At 43.0% G+C, this 22,841-nt stretch overlaps 1 protein-coding gene across 4 annotated transcripts in view; it reads right to left on the minus strand.

Moving 5' to 3' along the window:
• Positions 1-22,841, minus strand: part of SRGAP1 (SLIT-ROBO Rho GTPase activating protein 1) — a 205,123-nt gene that overhangs the window by 26,417 nt on the left and 155,865 nt on the right. For 2 of the 4 annotated variants that reach the window (XM_069764703.1, XM_069764702.1), the window contains exons 5-14: positions 20,607-20,786; positions 20,345-20,473; positions 10,486-10,707; positions 8,399-8,500; positions 6,711-6,908; positions 6,533-6,623; positions 5,522-5,549; positions 2,754-2,787; positions 297-357; positions 88-165 (exon numbers count right to left, since the gene is read on the minus strand). In XM_069764703.1, coding sequence (XP_069620804.1) covers positions 88-165; positions 297-357; positions 2,754-2,787; positions 5,522-5,549; positions 6,533-6,623; positions 6,711-6,908; positions 8,399-8,500; positions 10,486-10,707; positions 20,345-20,473; positions 20,607-20,786 — 1,123 coding nt within the window. Of the gene's footprint in view, positions 1-87; positions 166-296; positions 358-2,753; positions 2,788-4,354; positions 4,458-5,521; positions 5,550-6,532; positions 6,624-6,710; positions 6,909-8,398; positions 8,501-10,485; positions 10,708-20,344; positions 20,474-20,606; positions 20,787-22,841 lie in introns of all 4 variants that reach the window. The other 2 variants (XM_069764700.1, XM_069764701.1) reach the window with 1 other exon arrangement.

Here is a 22,841-nt window from a genome sequence, read left to right on the forward strand (position 1 = left end):
AAATATTAAGTTCTCATCAGTGATAAGCTAGATACTGTAAATGTATTGTTTTTCATAGTGTTATAGAAAAAAAGGGAAATATCTTACCTCTTTCAAATGCATTTTTTATATCATTCACTTCTACCTGAGAACCAGAAACTCGAAATATACCCTGGTGTTGAAGTGCTGAGGAAGATGCAGAGAAGAAACACATAACGACATAGAAGTGACTGCAAGGCTCAACCAACACAGAGATTATACAACACGGTCATGGTCAGTGACTATTTGAAAGACTCAAGAACAGAAAGGCTTCTTACCATACAAGTTAATGAATCTGATGCAGCTTTCCACGATCAGGGGGATTATTTGCCCAGATTCCTACAGTGATAAAATGGAAAAAAATGAAGGAAAAAAATGGTGCCCTTTGTCTGACGCCTAGCAGAAAAAGATTAACGTTTTTGTTTCTCGGACTAAACATTTATGGATAGCTGGGCTCGGTGCAGTGTCTATCACCTGTCCTACTGCAATGTTCATAGTATGCATACAATACACCTTCATAACAAATGATCCCAAGTAATATATTTAGAGGCAATGATACACAATTAGATTGGCAACCAGCACTGTATTAGGTTAAGTTTAAGTCATGAAATGTTACTGAACATAGTAATAAATAAATGATTGCAGAAATGCTGGAAATTCTAACTCTACATTAAATTGCACATATAACCTTAAAGGGTCTCTCCAGCAATATAATACTGTTGACCGATCCTTTGAATAGGTCATCAATATCAGATCCCTGGGAGTCTGAAGCCTGACACCTCCGCTGAATAGGAGCAGATAAAACCCCAGAACAGAGTTGTGCCTTGCAGCTAGGTTCCATGAGTTTACATGTGGCCACCACCAGAGCTAGTCACAGCTGACTGGTGAGGGGTGCAGTGTGTCGGACAACCACTGACCTAATATTGGTGACCAGTACTGTGGATAGGTCATCAATATTATATGACTGAAAAACCCATTTACATACATTTTTTTAAAGGGATTGTCTGGTCTTCTGCTTAAAGTCAGCAGTCACTATGTGACTGCAAACATGTGTGTGCACTGTATGCTGTCAGGATTCTCCAATGTTGCTGTTGAGAACGGGTATGTGATTTGCATACAGGCAGTCACATACCGACTAGACATGCTCGGCATCACTTAATACAAGTGAATTAAGTAAGGCAAAGCATGTCTAGTCGGAATGTGACTGGAAAAATGCAAATCTCATACTTGCGGTCACATGATCACCCGATCTCAGCAGCAATGCTGGAGAATGTTATAAAAGTGTGCATTAAGCTTGCTTTAAAGATTCATAATAAAACACGACTACAGACTTTCAGCAAAAAAAAAACCCCCAAAAAACTGTCCTTCAATAATATGGCCTACTTCTACCACACAGACTTTGAGCCACATAATGTAATATAGTACATTCTCTTCTACAGCTGTATTCACAAATGTGCTGTTGGCCAAAGACTCACTTATTCCCTTTAAATTTTTTTCTCACTATATGTCAGCAGATTTTTACTATTTAATCTGAAAGCAGCATAATGTAGGGGCAGAGGGGACTAGGTCTCACGTGGAGGCAAGTCAGGCTAGTCTGTGTAACCTCACCCCCACCACTGATTGGCAACTTCCTGCCAATGTACAGTCTGCACAGGAAGCTGCCAATCAGGCGTGAGTTATTAAAACTCAGCATTCTGACCACTGCTGCATCTACATCAGAGAAAATAGGGTCTCTATCAAAAATACACTAAGAAGCACAGTGAGTGATACATCACTGGAATCAGGCTCTCTGCCCCTAGATCATGATGTTCTCAGATTACTTAGCAAAAACCTTTTGACAGATTCCCTTTAACATGTGCAATCCCTTCTTTCTCACCACATCTGCTGTGGGGGAAGAGTCAAGACAATCCCATACATATTAGATGGCTAGCTGATCCCAACAAAACCAGTATATTCAGCGTAAATGGGCACCTTAGGTTGTCAGGGATGCGACACATTCATTTTTGGAGAAACCAGCAGAATTCTGAATGGAGCCATAAACTATAGTCTGAGATTAACATAGGACAATATAGCACAGTATGTTTAGAGTTAGTCAAATTATAGATTTTATATAAACTGGAAAATGATGAATGAATATTAGCATAAAATGAAATGGGTTTTACACACTTCGATGAAGTAGAATGGAAAATACAATTCAGGATGCCACAGTATAGTTAGAAATGATTCACATGCTGCGGATGGAAATCTCCGACCAGGGAATGTCTGCATACAACATTTAGAGTACACCATAGTATATACACACACTTTTCGGTCACTACGGGTCAGAAGATCTCCACGCTGCTGGCAGTGATTGATGTATCCTAGTTCAACAACACCCAGTTCATCGTCTTAACCCAGTGTAAACACTAAAGCCAACACCAGGAAATAGGCTGTGCAATGATTTAGGAGATTTGCACTGAATCCATGGGTCTCATGCTGCTATGATTACAGGCTTTATGCTCAGATTATTTTTTTTTGCACCTTGGCTATGAGAAAAACTGCTGGGTGGGAGACGGGTTTGTCAAAGTCACGTAACCGCTCATAAGCTGCGGTTGCAATGAAAAAATACTTCTATTTTAACCTTCCGCTAAAAAATGATGCATAATACTATGTTGAGTGCAAATATTCCCTTGTTCAGAAGATAAGTGCAAAGCAAGGTGCAGATCACGAGATTACCGTCACCGATAACACAATACCTGGTGTCTTGTGTGAGAATTCCTTCTTCCCCGACTAGAAGCAATATTAGAAATACAGGACAGAAAAAGAAGCAGAGAATAAATCTAGTGAAGGTTCCAGATGGAATTTAGAAGTTGTATTGATTTCATAGTATAGCGTTCCTGAGGGAACAGACGAGATGGCGTAACACCCTTCATCAGTGCAGCGTAGCAAGGTGCCACTTCCACCGCAGTGAACTCCGCTATGATAGATACTGATGTGGAAGGATTGCCCCTTTTCACATAGGTCACACTGTCGTTGGCTTCACATTCCACCCAAATGTTTCTGTTCTTGTATTCTTTCTCCCAAAATCCTTGTCTGATGGAGACTGTACTTGCTTGTATGCTTTAATGAGGGAAAATGGACGTCAAATAGGGAGTTACTTTTCCTAGAAGAAACTGCTCTCCACTCTGGCCAAGAGATTAGAGTCTTGACCAGAGGATCTCCCCCATTAGAGGGGCTATCCAACATTAAAGGGAACCTGTCACTCCCCCAGGTTGAGTGAGGGGAAGAAAACGTACCTCCCTGACTCAATAGCGGTATGGCGGGAAATTTATAAAAGTCATTATTTCAGCGTACCTAGGGATCATCAACATAAGAGCCACCTTCACAGAATGCAGCCTTAGTGCTGCTGAACGTGGCTCTTTTACTTTAATAGACCCTGGGGGGGGTGACTGGTTCCCTTTAAGGAAAGGTTATAAAAGGAACTGGTCACCAGGTCAAAAGAAGCCAGTCTCTACTGTTATTTTAAAGCGGCTGTTTTCCAGAGTATGCTGTTTTTTGTATTTTTAAATAAGAATTCAGAGATATAGGCCTTTGTATTTAGTGCTACTTATAATGATATTTACAAGGGTGTATTGCTCATGTGAGCCACACCCCATTGGTGAAGACCAGTAAAAGTCAAACTAAACAAAAAAAAGCCCAAATCTCTGCAAAGAGAAAGAGAGGAGAGAGAAAGGGGAGAAGGAAAACTGAAATAAAAAAAATAAACGAAATATGAGAAAAATAAAGGAAAGGAATAGAAAGGAGGAAAGAAAGAAAAACAGAAAAAAAAGAAAAAAGGAAAGAAAGACAGAAAGACAGACATAGAAAGGAGGGGAGAAAGAAAGACGGAAGGAAAAAAAAGAAAAAAATAATAAATAAAGATCGAAAGAAAAACCGAAAGATAGACCTACGGTTCTCAGGAACAGGGAGAGTAAAATCAGAGATAAAACGGGCCACTCGGTACAGTACAGGCTACACGGCTGAAGTGCAATGGAAGCAGAGTCGCTGCTGGATTTCCCCTGGAGCTGAATAACAGGAAGGCTTTGGAGGAAATGTTTCCGGCACTACACATTTCACCGTAACAAAGTTCACTGTATAGATGTCACTGTCTGCAGCAGACCAGAAGAATGCAGATTCTGAGGAAGGGGCTATACGTCCATCTCTCTGTAGACTCAGGAAGGATATTGATCAGAAGGGAAAAAACAGCCCACCACAATGCAGAATGTAATGAGGCTCCTCCGCTGCTGCAGCGAGGCCCTGGCCATTACACTGAAAGCAGAAGGTACAGCCGAGCCCTCAGCATTACAAGTGCCAGTACCTGGATGAAGGACTCCAGATCCCCGTTAAACAACTTAGTAATATATTGAGAAACGGGTCTGGGTTTCCTTGGTTTCTGGGGTTTAGGGGGAACATTTGGAGGCCTGAGAAAGGGAACATGAGCAAAAAGTGACATTTCTGAAGATAAAGTAACACACACCACCCACTGTCGTGATTTCTAAAATATGTTCACCCAAAATGAAGCACTAATACTAAGGCTCTGTTCACACCTACATTTTAAGTTACATTTCTGTTTTACAGAGAGAGAAGTGCAATCTATGCGGAAAACAGATCCAGTATAGAACTGAGGCAAACTGAGGCAGAAGGGCGCCACTGCCTATAATGGGGTCTGCTCTGCTTCAGCTTATGATTATTTTTTTGTCAAATCCAAAATAAAGTGCCGCATTCTGACAGAGGATCCCGTTAGAGTCAATGGGGCCCTTCTGGTTTCATTTTCCTACTAGTGGTGAGCAAACGTGCTCTGATGGGTGTTATCCGAGTAACTCCAGCGTGCCCAGATAATCGAGTCCCCGCAGCTGCACCACATACACGGAATGCCTAACAAACAGGCCATCCTCGCACGTGTTGGAGAATCATGCAGCCTCCGCGGGGACTCGAACACCTTATCCAAGCACGCCAAAGTCACTCGGATAACACCCGAGCATGCTGGGATAACACCTTCAGAGCACGTTCGCCCATCGCCATTTCCTACATGAATTCAATTTTGTTCCTAAAACAGTACAAAGAAACACAACTCAAAATGCCGGTGTAACCCGAGTCTTACCGGTGTGCAATCATGCATCACTGGGATTCATTGCAAAACCTTGTTATTTCATTCCCGATAACTTCTTATGTATAACTGATAAGATATGATCTCCAGTTCAATGCATGAATTTGAGATGACAACTTTGGAGGTTGTCTCCCGTGTCCCACTCAAGCAATACACGTGGAATGTAAATGACGGTAGTTTGACTCCAAATTATCTTAGATGCAGAGATCAATGCTTTGTATACGCCGTCCATATTGACATTATATGTGGCCATACCAATAAAAATTAAAGGCAAAAATTGCCACATTTACAGGTTCGCAGATACAAACCATTTTTATTAAACCAGTTATCTCTCAGGGACTAACAATGTAGCTTTAGCCCAAGAAAACAGCAACGTACCTTGTAGTCATGTATTCTGCCCTATAGCCTGGAGAAAAAAAATAGTTTAAGGAGTATGCGACATCATTAGATATATGTTATACCATTACAGATGACAATTTAATGTAAAGTGGGCGTCTCACAATGACTGGGTTCCCTGGCAGGTTTCTCTACGGTATAGCAATGCTTGCCTTAGGCATGGTACAAAAACATGGTGTGAGCAGAACCTAACAAAAAACCCCCTTCCATAATTCTAGTTAAAAAAACAAACACAAAATCAAAATATATCTATCATGAGCTGCATTTTATCAGCTCTTTTTTTTTTTTTTTTAAATCCCTTCCAGATTTTGCTTTCATCTCTATAGATTCAAGTGAAGACAACATAAGAAATGTCGCTGAACCTTCGGAGGTCTCTCTAGAAGATGTAATTAAACGGTGGAATACATAGTATGTGCCTTGATCATTCGGGACAAGTGTAAACCTTTGCAGTACGTTTAATAGATAACGCCATACTGTTCTTTGCAGATTACGTCCATAATCCTTACTGTGATTCATTGATAGGAACATGAACGCCAGCCACATTGCTAATCTTACATGCTTCCAATAGCAAGCGCACTATGGGTATACGTGTGTGATTTTCCAAATAAACAATGGGAAATAATTATCCATCAGAACCCGATAATACTGTGATATTACAGCTAGAATACATAATGGCTACCAAACTGGCTACATCCATGCACAAGAGGGACAAGCATCTCTTCCATGGGCCCTACACCTAAAGGGAGAAGGGATCAGACATGATGAAAGCCAACGAGCCTGATCCTCCTTCTGTTGGGCAGAATGAATACCGTTTGTTTAGTAGGATAGAATCTAAGGAAGCGGTGGACACAACTCCACTCATCTATTAGATGTTCTCCGTGTGTGATGAACCTCGCTACGCCCTGCAATATGTATAACACAGTATCAGTGCGGATTGTGTACAGAATTAATAGGCTACATACACTAGTAACTACCTAGAAATCACTGCCTTACCTTTGCCTTCCCCGAGAGTCCTCTGAAGCAGGTCATGCTTAGCCTGTAGTTTCGTGATGAGATTGCAGCCTTCTAGATGTTCCCTAAATTTCTACACAGAAAACATTTTGGGTATTTTTAGCAATTTTAATGCAGATATTTTACTTAAAACTCAAGGATAAAGCATTTTTGTGTTTACCATAAAGTAGAACTGCTCCGTCTCTTGTTGGTTGGCTCTCCGTTTTGCAATGCTGGGTTTACTTAGGTATGTCTCGGATACTGTGGATTTCACCGACTCGGTGGAGCGGCTGTGCTGAAAGCATTCTGAAACATCGTAGTCTTCTATTGTGACCATATCTTGGATGGTCTGGAGGGTGGCTTCTGAGGTTTTCTTTATCTGTAAAGTAAAATATTACTGCTGCTGTACAGGGAATATGGAAAGCTGTAACAAGCCACATGCAGAAATACACGCACTTACACATCTTGGTATACTCTCAATAAGGTTATTAACGGTTGTCTATGTTCTGCCACACTGAATTCACTTGAGTACACAAATCATCAAGATCTGCTACTGGCAGCTACTTTACAATTGCCGACCAATGACGACCCAGATGGAAGATAGGTCCGAAGACACTGCAGGCCATGGTAGCACATTTAGGGAACCCAGGCTGGTCACAGAAATATGAGCACCATGCAGTCTGGTGTTGTCGTGTTGAAAAACAGCTCCTGGGACACTTTGTAGAAACAACTGTACTAACGGAATCATGCTCAATTCAATGTAATGCCGTGCTGCTAGTGTACTTGGCCAACCAGCGGCTGTAGTGGTCATATGTCGCATTACTGGCATCAAGGCTCACATCATTGCACAGTGATAACTCTAATACAGCAAGCGACCACTGATTGCATGTAAACAAAGACGGGGAGCGCTGCTGGGGGGCAGTGCTGGATCATAAGGGGGGAAGAATAAAAGTAGTGATGTTTCTGGTTTTCCTATGAATCGAATAAGGATTAAGGAGAATTTTTTTTTTTTACAGACTCGAGCTGCAGGGAGTGCTCGGATCGGTGTTTGGATGATTATGTCAATAGACACACTCTCCTATCAGCTGCTAAAGCCTGAGCAAGAAGGGAAAAATGCATCAGAATTCTGGGCATTTTGCACCACAAAAGTGACTTTCCCGATTCTCACCATATTTGTTATGCATTATAGACACTTTCTGCTCTTTGTCTGACAAGGGAGTGTACGATAATCTAAAAGGGTATGGTTTACTCTGAAAAGGGGAATGGCCCAAAATGTAAATCCATGACAACTAATTATCACATTAATCAAACAACATGAACCATTGTCAACTAGTAGTCTTATCAGGTGCCAGATTTAAAAGGGTTGTCCACTATTCAGACAACTCCTTCTTAAATACTATATTCTCCCTTTTGTATAAAAACACCATATATTCCCTTCCCGTATCGGGTCTCCTGAGGCCACACATGACATTGTTATGCCACGCGAGCCTTCCAGCCAAACAGCTGCTGCCTTTGTCTTGCGAGCCTCAGGACACCCGGCGCTGGTAAGGAAGGAGGGTATATGTTTTTTTTTTTATCTTTCAAGGGTAAATATAGTGTATAAGAAGGGGGTTGTCCAAACAGTGGACAACCCTTTTAAGTTTGCGCTGTCTAGCAGATAGACAGGATGCTGTACTAGAATGTATGCCAGCTGCTTAGACCCAAATACCAGTTATCACATAACCCTTTTGGAAGATAGAAACATTGAACCAGGTCATATATTTCGATTACCAACCATATGAAAGATAACTGTAGTCTGTCATATCTAATTTTCAGTAATATTTGCCGTACTCTTCGTAAGTTCCAGACAGGAATATAACATGGTATTACCTCTTCATTTTCAATCTTCAGCATAGCCAGTCGAGACAGAAGCTGCTGGTACCGGAGTATAAGTTCCCCCTGTAATGGCTGCTGAGCACTAACTTGGCAAACCTTCATTCACAGGAGGAAAAAAAAGGAGGTTTTCAAGTCAACGATGGGCACATTGCAATCCTAAAACTATGAAGAAAAAGGACTTCACTGTAGTAATCCATCTCATGTTATACATTTCTTCCTCAACATCTTGGGTCAGCCAGATTCATCTTCTTACAGCAGAATGGACACCTATGAACTAATACTGCATTTGTCTACTACAGGCAAACGCACGGTACGGGGCAAGTTCACAGTAAGGAGGACATTCTCACCTTCTCAGTCTTCTTTTGCCACATAGTCTAATGAATAGGACTAGCTCAAAAGGTGTGTATTCTGCATGGGAGGGTCCTGCCCAGTCTGCTGACAGCAGGCCTTCTGAGGGGCGACAGATTTCTGAGCCACAAGTACACCATCCTCAATGACTTCTAAATCCCGTCAGATTAGGCGTGGCTCAGGGATTTCAGTCACAGACTAAGCATGGCTCAGGGATTTCAGTCACGCCTCAGTGGGCATGCTACCAGCAGACTGGGCAGGACTGGTCTGCACATAGTACACTGGACTAGTCCTAGTCATTACAATATGCAGAGAAGAGTTTCAGAAAGGTGAGAATTCGCTATATACCGTGAACTTGACCCAACACAACGGGGTTGCCTGTAATCAGATTGAAAAGACAACTGCAGCCATGTAATTAGTTTATAGGTGTTCATCCTACTGTCAGGTTCCCTAATAATTTACTGTGCTGTGTTTCTCTCATATTTTACCAGCGACACAATATCAACCAATGTATACTGTATATAAAATAATGGGACACACCTCTTAATTATTGAATTCAGGATTTTCCTTCAGTCCCATTGCCAATTGTGTATGAAATAAAGTCTCTAGACATTCTGTCTGTCTTTACAAACATTTGTGAAAGAATGGCCCATTCCCAAGAGCTCGTTAAATACAAACATGGTTGTGTAATAGAGTGCCACCATTGTAACCAGTTCATTTATTACATTTATTCACGCCTAAAAGTTCCACAATCAACTGAGAGTGTGCTTATGGAAACAAGATGGCGCCCACGTAAAGTCACAGAGCAGGCGGACATGGGAGGCTTATGGTTTTTGGGTAAGATATTAGACCCATGGTATGTTAAGGGCAAGGGTAACTCTGCCAGACAGCATTAACGAGCAATGAGAAATACGGATTGTTTTATGATGTAACAATGTTATGTTGTATAATCGTCAATAAAACAAGCTTGTTTTTTTAAGTTACAGGGCAGGGTCTCCAAGTGCGTAAAAGTCGTCAACTCAATAACTGCAGAGTCCAAATGTCCTTTAGCATTAACAGTAGAAAATCTGTGTGTTGGGAGCTTCATTACACAGCTTTCCATGAGCAGCTGCAAAACCAGACTTACATTACCAAGCACAAAGCCAGGCGTCACATGGAGAAGTGTTAAGCATGTTGCCACTGCATTCAGAAAAAGTGGAATTGCGTTCTGTGGACTGACGAACCACGCTAGTACATGTAGCAGTCTGATTGACGAGTCTGGAGTCAGGAGAATGTTACCAGCCTAATTTGTGACAACTTTAAAGTTTGATGGAGGAGAGATAATGCTATTGGGATGAATTTCAGGGGTTGACCTGCTTCAGCATACCAAACATTTTGGACAATTGTATGCTTCTACCTTTGTGGGAACAGTTTGGAGAAGGCACTATTCTGTTACCGTATGACTGTGCCCTAGTGTCCAAAGCAAGTCCATAACAGCATGGTTGGGCAAGTCTGCGGTGGAAGAACTTGACTGATCTCACACAGCCCTGACCTCAACTACTTTGAAGACCTTTGGAATGAATTAAAATGAGAATTGCTATCCTGCTCCTCTTGTCAAACACAGATGGATTTAGAATAGGAGCTCAGAAAAGTTGCTGTTGATGGAATGAGTTGGTGTCTCATTACTTTTGTCCATATAGTGCGTGCGTGTGCGCGTGTGCCCAAATGAGCACATATGAGACCAAAACTCTTACCTCATCACCCAGGTGAGGCTGAAACTCAAATTTCATTGGTGGGCAGAATGCAGTTGGATACATCTCCATAAATCTTTGCTTGTCATTCCTGGGTTCCAAGCTATCCACCGCATTCTCTATTATGTCCAAACCTTCATGCCGTGACGTCTCCAAGTTGTATTCAGCAGATAGATAGGTTCTCATTGCCCTGTTTAAATTTGCATGGTACCCCAGATCACAGCACTTAAAGAAAAACAAATATTAAAGTGCTTTTCCTATAAGATATATCAAACTTGCAAGCGACTGATCTTAGAAGTCTTTCACTGTATACTATCTTTACAATCTCAGCCATAATCCTTCAGAGCAATGCCAGTCAAACAGTGAAAAGTAAATCATGTGGAGAACTATAGTATAGTATCAAACAATTTATTGGAAAAAAAAGGTTTAACACAGAGGAGGCAGGCGACAAATCGTGGCACCTTGTCTCAATTTTCATTTCACACATGGTACAGTGTTATTTCTCACTAGATGGTGGCCAGATTCTAACGCATCGGGTATTCTAGAATATGTATTTATGTATGTATATAGCAGCCACATAGTATATAGCACAGGCCACGTAGTATATAGGAGCCATGTAGTATATAGCAGACAAATACTACGTGGCCTGTGCTATATACTATGTGGCTGCTATATACATACATATTGTAGAATACCCAATGCGTTAATACAGGCCACACAATATATAACAGTGGCCACGCAGTATATAACACAGCCCACGCAGTATATAGCAGCCACGCAGTATATAACACAGGCGACATAGTATATAACAAGCCTCATCCTTCAAGCATGCCAAGATCACACCCATCCTCAAAAAGCCCTCCCTCGACCCATCCTCTGTGTCTAGCTATCGCCCGATATCTCTTCTCCCTTATGCCTCCAAATTGCCGGAGCAACACGTCCATCTTGAATTGTCCTCCCACCTCTCCTCCTGCTCCCTCTTTGATCGGTTACAATCAGGCTTCCGTCCCCATCACTCAACTGAAACTGCCCTAACTAAAGTCACCAATGACCTACTAACTGCCAGGAGCAAGCGACACTACTCTGTCCTCCTTCTCCTGGACCTGTCTTCTGCCTTTGACACTGTGGACCACTCCCTTTTGCTACAAATTCTCTCATCTCTTGGCATCACAGACTTGGCCCTTTCCTGGATCTCGTCATATCTGACAGACCGAACATTCAGTGTCTCCCTCCCCCACACCACCTCCTCACTTCGCCCCTTGTCAGTCGGTGTTCCTCAAGGCTCTGTTCTAGGACCCCTACTCTACTCCATCTACACTTTCGGCTTGGGACAGCTCATAGAATCCCACGGTATGCAGTACCATCTCTACGCTGATGACACGCAGATCTACCTATCCGGACCTGACCTCACCTCCTTACTTACCAAAATCCCGCACTGTCTGTCTGCTATTTCAGCCTTCTTTTCTGCTCGCTTTCTACAACTGAACATGGACAAAACAGAATTCATCATCTTTCCCCCATCTCACTCTACCCTTCCACCAGACCTATCCATCAATGTCAATGGCTGCTCACTTTCCCCAGTCCCACACGCCCGGTGCCTCGGGGTGATCCTCGACTCTGCCCTCTCTTTCAAGCCACATATCCAAGCCCTTGCCTCCTCCTGCCGTCTCAAACTCAAAAATATTTCCCGGATCCGTGCTTTCCTTGACCGCGACACCGCAAAAACGCTAGTGCATGCCCTTATCATCTCCCGCCTCGACTACTGCAACCTCCTACTCTCTGGACTCCCCTCTAGCACTCTGGCACCGCTCCAATCCATCCTACACTCTGCTGCCCGACTAATCTACCTGTCTCCCCGCTATTCCCCAGCCTCTCCCCTGTGTCAAGCCCTTCACTGGCTTCCTATCGCCCAGAGACTCCAGTTCAAAACCCTCACAATGACATACAAAGCCACCACAACCTTTCTCCTCCATACATCTGTGACATGGTCTCCCGGTACCTACCTACACGCAACCTCCGATCCTCTCAAGACCTCCTTCTCTACTCCCCTCTCATCTCTTCTTCCCACAACCGCATCCAAGACTTCTCCCGTGCTTGTCCCATACTCTGGAACTCTCTACCCCAACACATCAGACTCTCGCCTACCATAGAAACCTTCAAAAAGAACCTGAAGACCCACCTCTTCCGACAAGCCTACAGCCTGCAGTGATCCTGAAGTTACTGAACCGCCGCGGAACCTGCCCTGCCCTCTCCTAGTGTTTCATCACCCATCCCCTGCAGACTGTGAGCCCTCGCGGGCAGGGTCCTCCCTCCTTATGTACCCGTGTGCCTGTTATCTGCTCATGTTTAATGTATTTGTCTATATTTGCCTCGTATTCACATGTAAAGCGCCATGGAATAAATGGCGCTATAAAAATGTATAATAATAATAATAATAATAATAATAATAATAACACAGGCCACGCAGTATATAACAGTGGCCACGTAAAATATAGCACAGCCCACGCAGTATATAGCAGCCACGTAGTATATAACACTGCCCACACAGTATATATCAGTGGCTATCGCTGATTGGTCACGGCAAAACAGCCACGACCAATCAGCGACTTGGATTTCCATGACAAACAGAGGCCGCGACCAATGAATATCCGTGACAGAAAGAAGGACAGACAGAAAGACAAAAAGACGGAAGTGACCCTTAGACAATTATATAGTAGATTCTCAGGAATGCCAGCTGTTAGAAACATTTCATTTAACTCTGCCAAATTGGCTGATGAGCAGTCAGCACATTTAGAAGTGTAGAGTTTCAAAAAATACGTGAACATATTCAGGGGCAAAATTGCCTTTACAATAATAAAGCAGAACTTCTAAGTAAACACTACATAACAATACACCTGGATTGTGCAAAAAGTATGTGCCTATGGCGCCTTACCGATTTCCTGCAGATTGGTCTCAAAAATATTGGTGTCCTGCTTAGTCAGACTTCTCACTTACGGGGCGAAGATCTCCATACACACATCACTTGTATAGCCTGGCCACTTACATAAGAAGAAAACATCAAAAGGCCCCAATTGGTCAAGAAGGTGATGTTCACGCCGATTTTGGTGAGGGGCATGTCAGAGTCAGATGCTGCTGATCCATTAAGGGTACGTGCCCACGATCCAGATTAGCATCGTTTTGGACGCAGCTCACCTGCACTATGCCCATAGCGTTGCGTTCTGCATTACAAGCACAGAGGATGGGATTTATAGAAATCCCATGGCTACTGTGCTTCTATTTGATGCTGCGTAAACTCGCCGGCGGTGCGGGTTCACAAGCCGCAGCATGTCAATTATCTGCAGCGAGGACGCTAATCTCCGCCTCGTAGCCTCACCCATAGCCATTCATTAGATGCGATAGCCTTAAGAAGCACACTTCTCTTACTAAATCCGGAGCTTCTGACAAGTGGGGAGGCATCGCTACAAACCTTACTCCAGTAGGAATGTAAGATTTTTGGCACACAGTATGCCACATCCTGAATTACAGAGCTCTGGCATCATACACCCTTTGCTCCCCCTGTCCCGTCAAGGCTCCTCCCATGAAACTTAAGACTGAGCTGTGCAAAAAATTTTGTAACTTTTCAAAGCAATTTACGCCAGAATTCTGGTGAAATCGGTTTGATGAATCGGGGCCAAAGAGTACATATTGTGCTATTTTATTATTTAATATCTTATCCATTGCTAACGAGTGCAAAAGATCAGGTCCTAAGGTCCAGGTCCTGAAACTCCCAGATTTCTGAAATCTTTTAGACTTTGCTGGTACTGTAAAACACAGCAGAAAATTTGCATAAAAAAACGCTGCAAACACACCTAGTATGAACTTAGCCTTTGGGGATCTGTATATGAAGTCCGCAAAGTGCTAGAACAGCATTTTGGAAATTCTATCCCTTTGGGAATTTATCTACAGGCGTAGCGATGATTTTGACATACAGAGTCCACAGTGCCTCCATCTACCTCATCATAGGGAATCTTCCTATGTCTGTCTGAATCATGTATTTCAGATTTACACGGAAACCCCGATGTAAGCGCTCAGCATAGAGCGCAGGATAAATGTGAGCCGATCTTTGGAAGGCAGAATGAAAATAATCAACAGCATGTGAAGAATTGGTTTTATTTATTTTTTACGCTGTTTCTCGTGTTGTATAAGTGATTAGATGACTTTATTCTTCACGCCGGTGCAACTATAGCGATACCAGATTTGCCTGCTGTCACAAACTAAAAAAACACTTATTGCAAAAACAAAACTTTATGTCGCCATATTTTGAGAGCTATAATTTTTTCCATATTTCTGCAGACAGTCATGTTAGGGTTGTTTCTTTTTTTTGCAGGACAAGTTGAATTGGTAGCATTTTCGGGCACAGAACATTTTTTTGATCGCTCTCTTTTCCTATTTTTGGTAAGCGGAATGAAGAAAACTTTAAAAAAAAAATAAAAAATGCCATTCCGCAGGTGGTAAAATTGATAAGGCAACTTTATTCTTTGGGTCAGTACGATTACAGCGATACCTCAGTTATATCATTTTTCATGTTTTGGCGCTTTTATACAATAAAAACTATTTTATAGATAAAATTATTTTTGCTTCACTTTATTCTGAGGGCTATAACTTAACATTTTCTACTGACGTCATTGTATATTGATTTTTGAGGAACAAGATGTTTTCAGCAATACCATTTTTATTTACCATACAGTGGGGCAAAAAAGTATTTAGTCAGTCAGCAATAGTGCAAGTTCCACCACTTAAAAAGATGAGAGGCGTCTGTAATTTACATCATAGGTAGACCTCAACTATGGGAGACAAACTGAGAAAAAAAAATCCAGAAAATCACATTGTCTGTTTTTTTATCATTTTATTTGCATATTATGGTGGAAAATAAGTATTTGGTCAGAAACAAAATTTAATCTCAATACTTTGTAATATATCCTTTGTTGGCAATGACAGAGGTCAAACGTTTTCTGTAAGTCTTCACAAGGTTGCCACACACTGTTGTTGGTATGTTGGCCCATTCCTCCATGCAGATCTCCTCTAGAGCAGTGATGTTTTTGGCTTTTCGCTTGGCAACACGGACTTTCAACTCCCTCCAAAGGTTTTCTATAGGGTTGAGATCTGGAGACTGGCTAGGCCACTCCAGAACCTTGAAATGCTTCTTACGAAGCCACTCCTTCGTTGCCCTGGCGGTGTGCTTTGGATCATTGTCATGTTGGAAGACCCAGCCACGTTTCATCTTCAATGCCCTTGCTGATGGAAGGAGGTTTGCACTCAAAATCTCACGATACATGGCCCCATTCTTTCATGTACCCGGATCAGTCGTCCTGGCCCCTTTGCAGAGAAACAGCCCCAAAGCATGATGTTTCCACCACCATGCTTTACAGTAGGTATGGTGTTTGATGGATGCAACTCAGTATTCTTTTTCCTCCAAACACGACAAGTTGTGTTTCTACCAAACAGTTCCAGTTTGGTTTCATCAGACCATAGGACATTCTCCCAAAACTCCTCTGGATCATCCAAATGCTCTCTAGCAAACTTCAGAAGGGCCCGGACATGTACTGGCTTAAGCAGTGGGACACGTCTGGCACTGCAGGATCTGAGTCCATGGTGGCGGAGTGTGTTACTTATGGTAGGCCTTGTTACATTGGTCCCAGCTCTCTGCAGTTCATTCACTAGGTCCCCCCGCGTGGTTCTGGGATTTTTGCTCACCGTTCTTGTGATCATTCTGACCCCACGGGGTGGGATTTTGCGTGGAGCCCCAGATCGAGGGAGATTATCAGTGGTCTTGTATGTCTTCCATTTTCTAATTATTGCTCCCACTGTTGATTTCTTCACTCCAAGCTGGTTGGCTATTGCAGATTCAGTCTTCCCAGCCTGGTGCAGGGCTACAATTTTGTTTCTGGTGTCCTTTGACAGCTCTTTGGTCTTCACCATAGTGGAGTTTGGAGTCAGACTGTTTGAGGGTGTGCACAGGTGTCTTTTTATACTGATAACAAGTTTAAACAGGTGCCATTACTACAGGTAATGAGTGGAGGAAAGAGGAGACTCTTAAAGAAGAAGTTACAGGTCTGTGAGAGCCAGAAATCTTGATTGTTTGTTTCTGACCAAATACTTATTTTCCACCATAATATGCAAATAAAATGATAAAAAAACAGACAATGTGATTTTCTGGATTTTTTTTTCTCAGTTTGTCTCCCATAGTTGAGGTCTACCTATGATGTAAATTACAGACGCCTCTCATCTTTTTAAGTGGTGGAACTTGCACTATTGCTGACTGACTAAATACTTTTTTGCTCCACTGTATATACTCGAGTATAAGCCGAGATTTTCAGCCCAAATTTTTGGGCTGAAAGTGCCCCTCTCGGCTTATACTCGAGTCACGGTAGCAGTGGGGTCGGCGGGTGAGGGGGAGAGGGCGCTGAGGTATACTTACCTAGTCCCAGCGATCCTGGCGCTCCCCCTGCCGTCCCACGGTCTTCTGTGCTGCAGCCTCTTCCCCTCTTCAGCGGTCACGTGGGACCGCTCATTAGAGAAATGAATAGGCGGCTCCACCTCCCATAGGGGTGGAGCCGCCTATTCATTTCTCTAATCAGCAGTCCCGGTGACCGCTGATAGAGGAAGAGGCTGCAGCACAGAAGACCGTGGGACAGGCGGGGAGCGCCAGGATCGCTGGGACTAGGTAAGTATGTCATATTCACCTGTCCACGTTCCAGCCGCCGGGCGCCGCTCCATCTCCCCGGCGTCGCTCCATCTTCCCGGCATCTCTGCGCTCTGACTGTTCAGGTCAGAGGGCGCGATGACGCGTATAGTGTGCGCGGCGCCCTCTGCCTGATCAGTCAGAGCGGAGAGACGCTGGGACCGGATGCTGGGAGCTGCAAGCAAGAGAGGCGAGTATGGCTTTTTTTTTTTATTGCAGCAGCGGCACAGATTTATGTGGAGCATCTATGGGGCAATATGAACGGTGCAGAGCACTATATGGGGCACAGCTATGGGGAAATATGAACGGTGCAGAGCATATATGGGGCACAGCTATGGGACAAAAATGAACGGTGCAGAGCATATATGGGGCAATATGAACGGTGTAGAGCACTGTATGGGGCACAGCTATGGGACAAAAATGAACGGTGCAGAGCAGATTTGGGGAAATATGAACGGTGCAGAGCACTGTATGGGGCACAGCTATGGGACAAAAATAAACGGTGCAGAGCAGATATGGGGAAATATGAACGGTGCAGAGCACTATATGGCACAGCTATGGGGAAATATGAACGGTGCAGAGCACTATATGGCACAGCTATGGGGCAATATGAACGGTGCAGAGCACTATATGGCACAGCTATGGGGAAATAATGAACGGTGCAGAGCACTATATGGCACAGCTATGGGGCAATATGAATGGTGCAGAGCACTATATGGCACAGCTACGGGGAAATAATGATCTATTTTTATTTTTGAAATTCACCGGTAAATGCTGCATTTCCACCCTAGGCTTATACTCGAGTCAATAAGTTTTCCCAGTTTTTTGTGGCAAAATTAGGGGGGTCGGCTTATACTCGGGTCGGTTATACTCGAGTATATACGGTATATTCTTTTTTTTATCACATTTTATTCCACTTTTTGTTTGGTGGTATGAAGAAAAAGCATTGGTTTTTGCCTTGTTTTTTATTTTTTATGGTGTTCAGTGCAGGAGTTAACTAGTGTGATAGTATTATAGGTTGGGTTGTTCTGGACACGGCGACATCAAACATTTGTATTAGTTTATTTTTGTTACATAAAATACAAATTTATAGGTAAAATATAGACATATATCTATATAAAATGTAGTGATTTTTACCATTTTAACTTTTTTTACTTTTACTTGGTCCTTTTATGGGACTTTCACTTTTAGCAGTCTGATCACTGTTATGAAGTATTGCAATTCTTTAGAATTATCAGTGCTGCACTGACACATGAGCTTGTTAGACCATGGTCTGAGCATGGGCTACAAAGCATGCTAGCCTGGTGTCACTATTGCAATGATCGGGCCCTTGCGATGACGTCGCAGGGGCGCCAAAGGGAGGGGAGGGGAGAGGGAGCTCTCTTCTAAATGCTGCCATCGATATCAATCGCAGCATTTAGGGGGTTCGGGGGCAATGTTCCTGGCAATAAGTCGGGTGTCAGCTATGAAATAAGCTGAAAACAGGTCAGCGATCGCGCGCGCGCAAAATTACCATGACGTACCTCATACGTCCAAGGTCGGGAAGCCATTCCCTTACATTACGTACTGTGTATGTTGAAAGTCGGGAATGGGTTAAGGTGACGCTAGATTTTATTTATAAAGTTCATGTCCTAATATGTCCTGTTGATTGGTGGGGTCCGGTTATGAAACGCTGATTTAAACAGGCAGAAGCACATAATTGTTTATCAACTTTCTATTAAGCCCCTTCACCACTAACCGCACTGATTCATTCAAAAGTAGGGGGCTTTTGTCTCCTCAACGGAGCCATTCAAAATTGTACTTCAAGCGAATGGTGGGGGTCTCAGACCCAAAATCCCACTGATCTGCAGGATTTTTAATGACATACACTACGTAAGAAAATTTTCAAAGTATAGGTACACTTCAGTGTATTGTTAGAAAGCGGCATTGGTATATTAAGAATGGCTAGTATTATTAACTAATCTCCTTAAAGGGGTTTTACCACAAGTAAAGTATATTTTAATGAACAGATCTTGGAATAATAATAATTTCCACAATTGGATGTGTTTAAATAAAATGTTCCTGTGCTGAGATAATCTTATAAATGTGTCCCTGCTGTGTAATGGCTGTCTGACTGTACAGGGACATGGTCTGATCATACCACAGCTCCTGGGCAGGGCATTTCACGGTCTATTTAAAAACATTATATGCCACACAGAAAGAACCAGCTGTGATCCCCTGCTGTAATGTCTGTATACTCTTTTGCTTCCTCCCCTGCCCAGGAGCTGTGGTATGATCAGACCATGTCCCTGTACGGGCAGACACGGCCATTACACAGTACACAGCAGGGGCACATCTATAAGATTATCTCAGCACAGGGACATTATTTTGTAACACATTCAATTGTGGAAGTTATTATTACAGCAAGATTTATTAATTAAAATTTGCTTTGATCGTCGGAAACCCCCATTATGGGTGCCTGTGCACAATGTGGCCAATGGGTAGTGGTGAGTGTAAGTGAGAAACCACATGGCAAAACCACACTTTGCTTTACCACAAATTGTCGCAGTTGTGCCATGCAGTCTTTGGCCATACAACTTGTATAGGTGAAGAACATCAGAGCTGCGTTGTGTACATGACAAACACATCTTTATAAGGGGTAGTCTGGTCTAAAACTACAAGTCTGCAGTCACTGTGTGACTGCAGACATGTGAAGCCACATATGCGCGCTCTGAGGACTCACCTGTGCCAGTCAAGTGGCCACAAGTATGCAATATGGATATTCCCGGCCACATTCCAACTAGAGAGGTGTGGTAGTCTAGTCGGAATGTGGCCGGGAGCATGCATATCTCATACTTGCAGTTTCATGACCGCCGCTCCCGACACCAGCACTAGAGAATCTGCACAGCATGCGATGCGCACAATGTGAGGATTCCCAAGTCACTGAGTGACTGCAGGCTTGTACTTTAAGACCCCTTTAATGAGCCAGTACAGCTCGTGAAAAGCATGAAAGATCAATGGTGTGCAGAATCCCATTTCTGTATTACCCTTCATTTTTATCCATAGCACAAGCAATTCCACCTAAACCAGATATCCAAGCCATGACAAGAAAGGACTTGCTCGTGATGAAATACATGCACAATAAATAAATCAGTTACTTACATCAATTAAATCCGAAAGGTCGTGGATGTAATATTTGAATACAGAAGCATTTGTTGCCTCCAGTGTTAATAAATATTCGTTGCGTGCCTTTATGGATTTCAGCTTGTTCTCGGAGTACTTGGCTTGGCGCTGCAGATAGAAATAGCGGTTATTAACACGATACACACAATCTGAGCTGATATGATGGATTCGGTAATAAACCACAATTGTTCAGGTCGCGAGCCCTCCAGAGGTGCTTGGCCACCACAATGGTCGCACTAACCTTCTCTTTCATCTTCTCGATTTTTTTCACCGAGCTCCGTCTTTGGTGCTTATCTTCCAGGCGTAAGTGAAATACCGGGTCAGACCTTCCAATTTGTTTCTCTTCTTGTTTCTCAGCTTCTTTTAGCTTACATTCTGCATTGATGCTCTCTGCGTGATACATGTGGTAAGTCTTCATGACCTGCAGGAAAAAATGTTAACATTCAATTTCACTAACCCTATAATTGGTTTTCACTTTGTAGTTAATTGTACATCAATTATAGAAATACGACTGATCACCAATTATGTTATGGCTTATTTCCAATACATATCTTTACAATTTCAAGTATAAACATCCCGACTTTTCAGAAAATGGCAAAAAGTTATATTCAGTTTTGTACAAAATATATTTTCTTTTGGTGTAACATAGAAATTAGGTGCCAGTATAAATTAGCCTAAACTTGACGCAGTGTGGAAGAGTTCAGCGACCAGATATTTGGGCATTCCTCCTGCCGATAGTAAGGCTACTATCACACATCAGCAGTGGCGTAACTACAAAGCTATGGGCCCCGGTGCGAACTTTCAAATGGGGCCCCCCACCATGCCAAAATATTTTCCACCCAAATTCACATTTTCCCTATTAATATTGCACACTATAGCTTTATTGCAAAGTTGTATAGTGTGACCTCAGTTGCATAACTATCCAGTGCCCCATCCTGGCATATATTTGTCCCCCGTACTGCCATTGTTATGTAATGTATAAAAGAAAATAAACCATTATACTCATCAGGGGTTAACATAGAAGTCATGGGGATCCATATGAGAACTATAATGTACTCCTTATAGTATAATACACTCCCCATAGTCCCCCATATAGTATTGTACACTCCTCAGTCCTCCATATAGCATAATACACTCTTCGTAGTGCTCCATATAGTATAATACACTGCTCAGTCCTCCATATAGTATAATACACCCCTCATAGTCTTCTATATAGTATAATACACTCCTCAGTCCTCCATTTAGTATTATACACTCCACATAGTCCTCCATATATTAAAATACACTGCTCAGTCCTCCATATAGTATAATCCACTGCTCATAGTGCTCCATATAGTATAATGCACCCCTCATAGTCCTCCATATAGTATAATACACTCCTCAGTCCCCCATTTAGTATTATACACTCCACATAGTCCTCCATATATTAAAATACACTGCTCAGTCCTCCATATAGTATAATACACTCCTCATAGTGCTCCATATAGTATAATGAACCCCTCATAGTCCTCCATATAGTATAATACACTCCTCAGTCCTCTATTTAGTATTATACACTCCACATAGTCCTCCATATATTAAAATACACTGCTCAGTCCTCCATATAGTATAATATACTCCTCATAGTGCTCCATATAGTATAATGCACCGCCATCGTCATCCATGTTGTACAATTCACTTCCCATAGTATGATGGACCATAGTTCTTCATATAGTATAATATATTCCCCATAGACCTCGATTCAGTATAATGCAGCCCACATATAGTATAATACAGCCACCCCACAGAGTATACTGCAGCCCGGCCATACAATACAATGTAACCCCCATAGAATATAATGCAGCCCCCCTCACAGTATAATGCAGCCCCTCATACAGGGGCAGTGAGAAAGACATGAGCAAATGGTGACTAGGGGGCAGGGGACAAGGACACAAGGGGAGTAGGGGAGACAGGCACAATAGTAATATAGGGGGGCTAGGGAGCAAGGAAGACAGGCACAAGGGGACACTTGGGGGCTAGGGGGCAGGGGAGAAGGTTAAAAGGGGACTAGTGGGCAAGGGAGACTGGCACAAGGGGACACACAGGGACTAGTTGGCCATGGAGACTTAGAAGGGGACACACAGGGACTAATGGGCAAGGAAGACTGGCACACGGGGACAAGGGACACAAGCATAGGGGACAAGGGAGACAGGCGCAAGGCGACACACAGGGACTAGTTGGCAAGGGACACTGACACACGGCTACACACGGGGACAAGGGATAGAAGCACAAGGGGACTCATAAGGACTAAGAGGAAGGGGAGAAGGGCACAATGGGACACACGGGGACTAGGGTGCAATGGAGACAGGCACAAGAGGACACAAGGGGACTCCGAGGGCAGAGTAGATAGGGACGCAAGGGGACAGAGGAAGATGGGGGGGGAAACTTGGGAGGAGGGAAGAAGGGGGCACAGGGATTACAAGGACAGGGTAGATGG

Source organism: Ranitomeya imitator, chromosome 4, assembly GCF_032444005.1.
Source record: "Ranitomeya imitator isolate aRanImi1 chromosome 4, aRanImi1.pri, whole genome shotgun sequence".
NCBI classification, from domain to species: domain Eukaryota; kingdom Metazoa; phylum Chordata; class Amphibia; order Anura; family Dendrobatidae; genus Ranitomeya; species Ranitomeya imitator.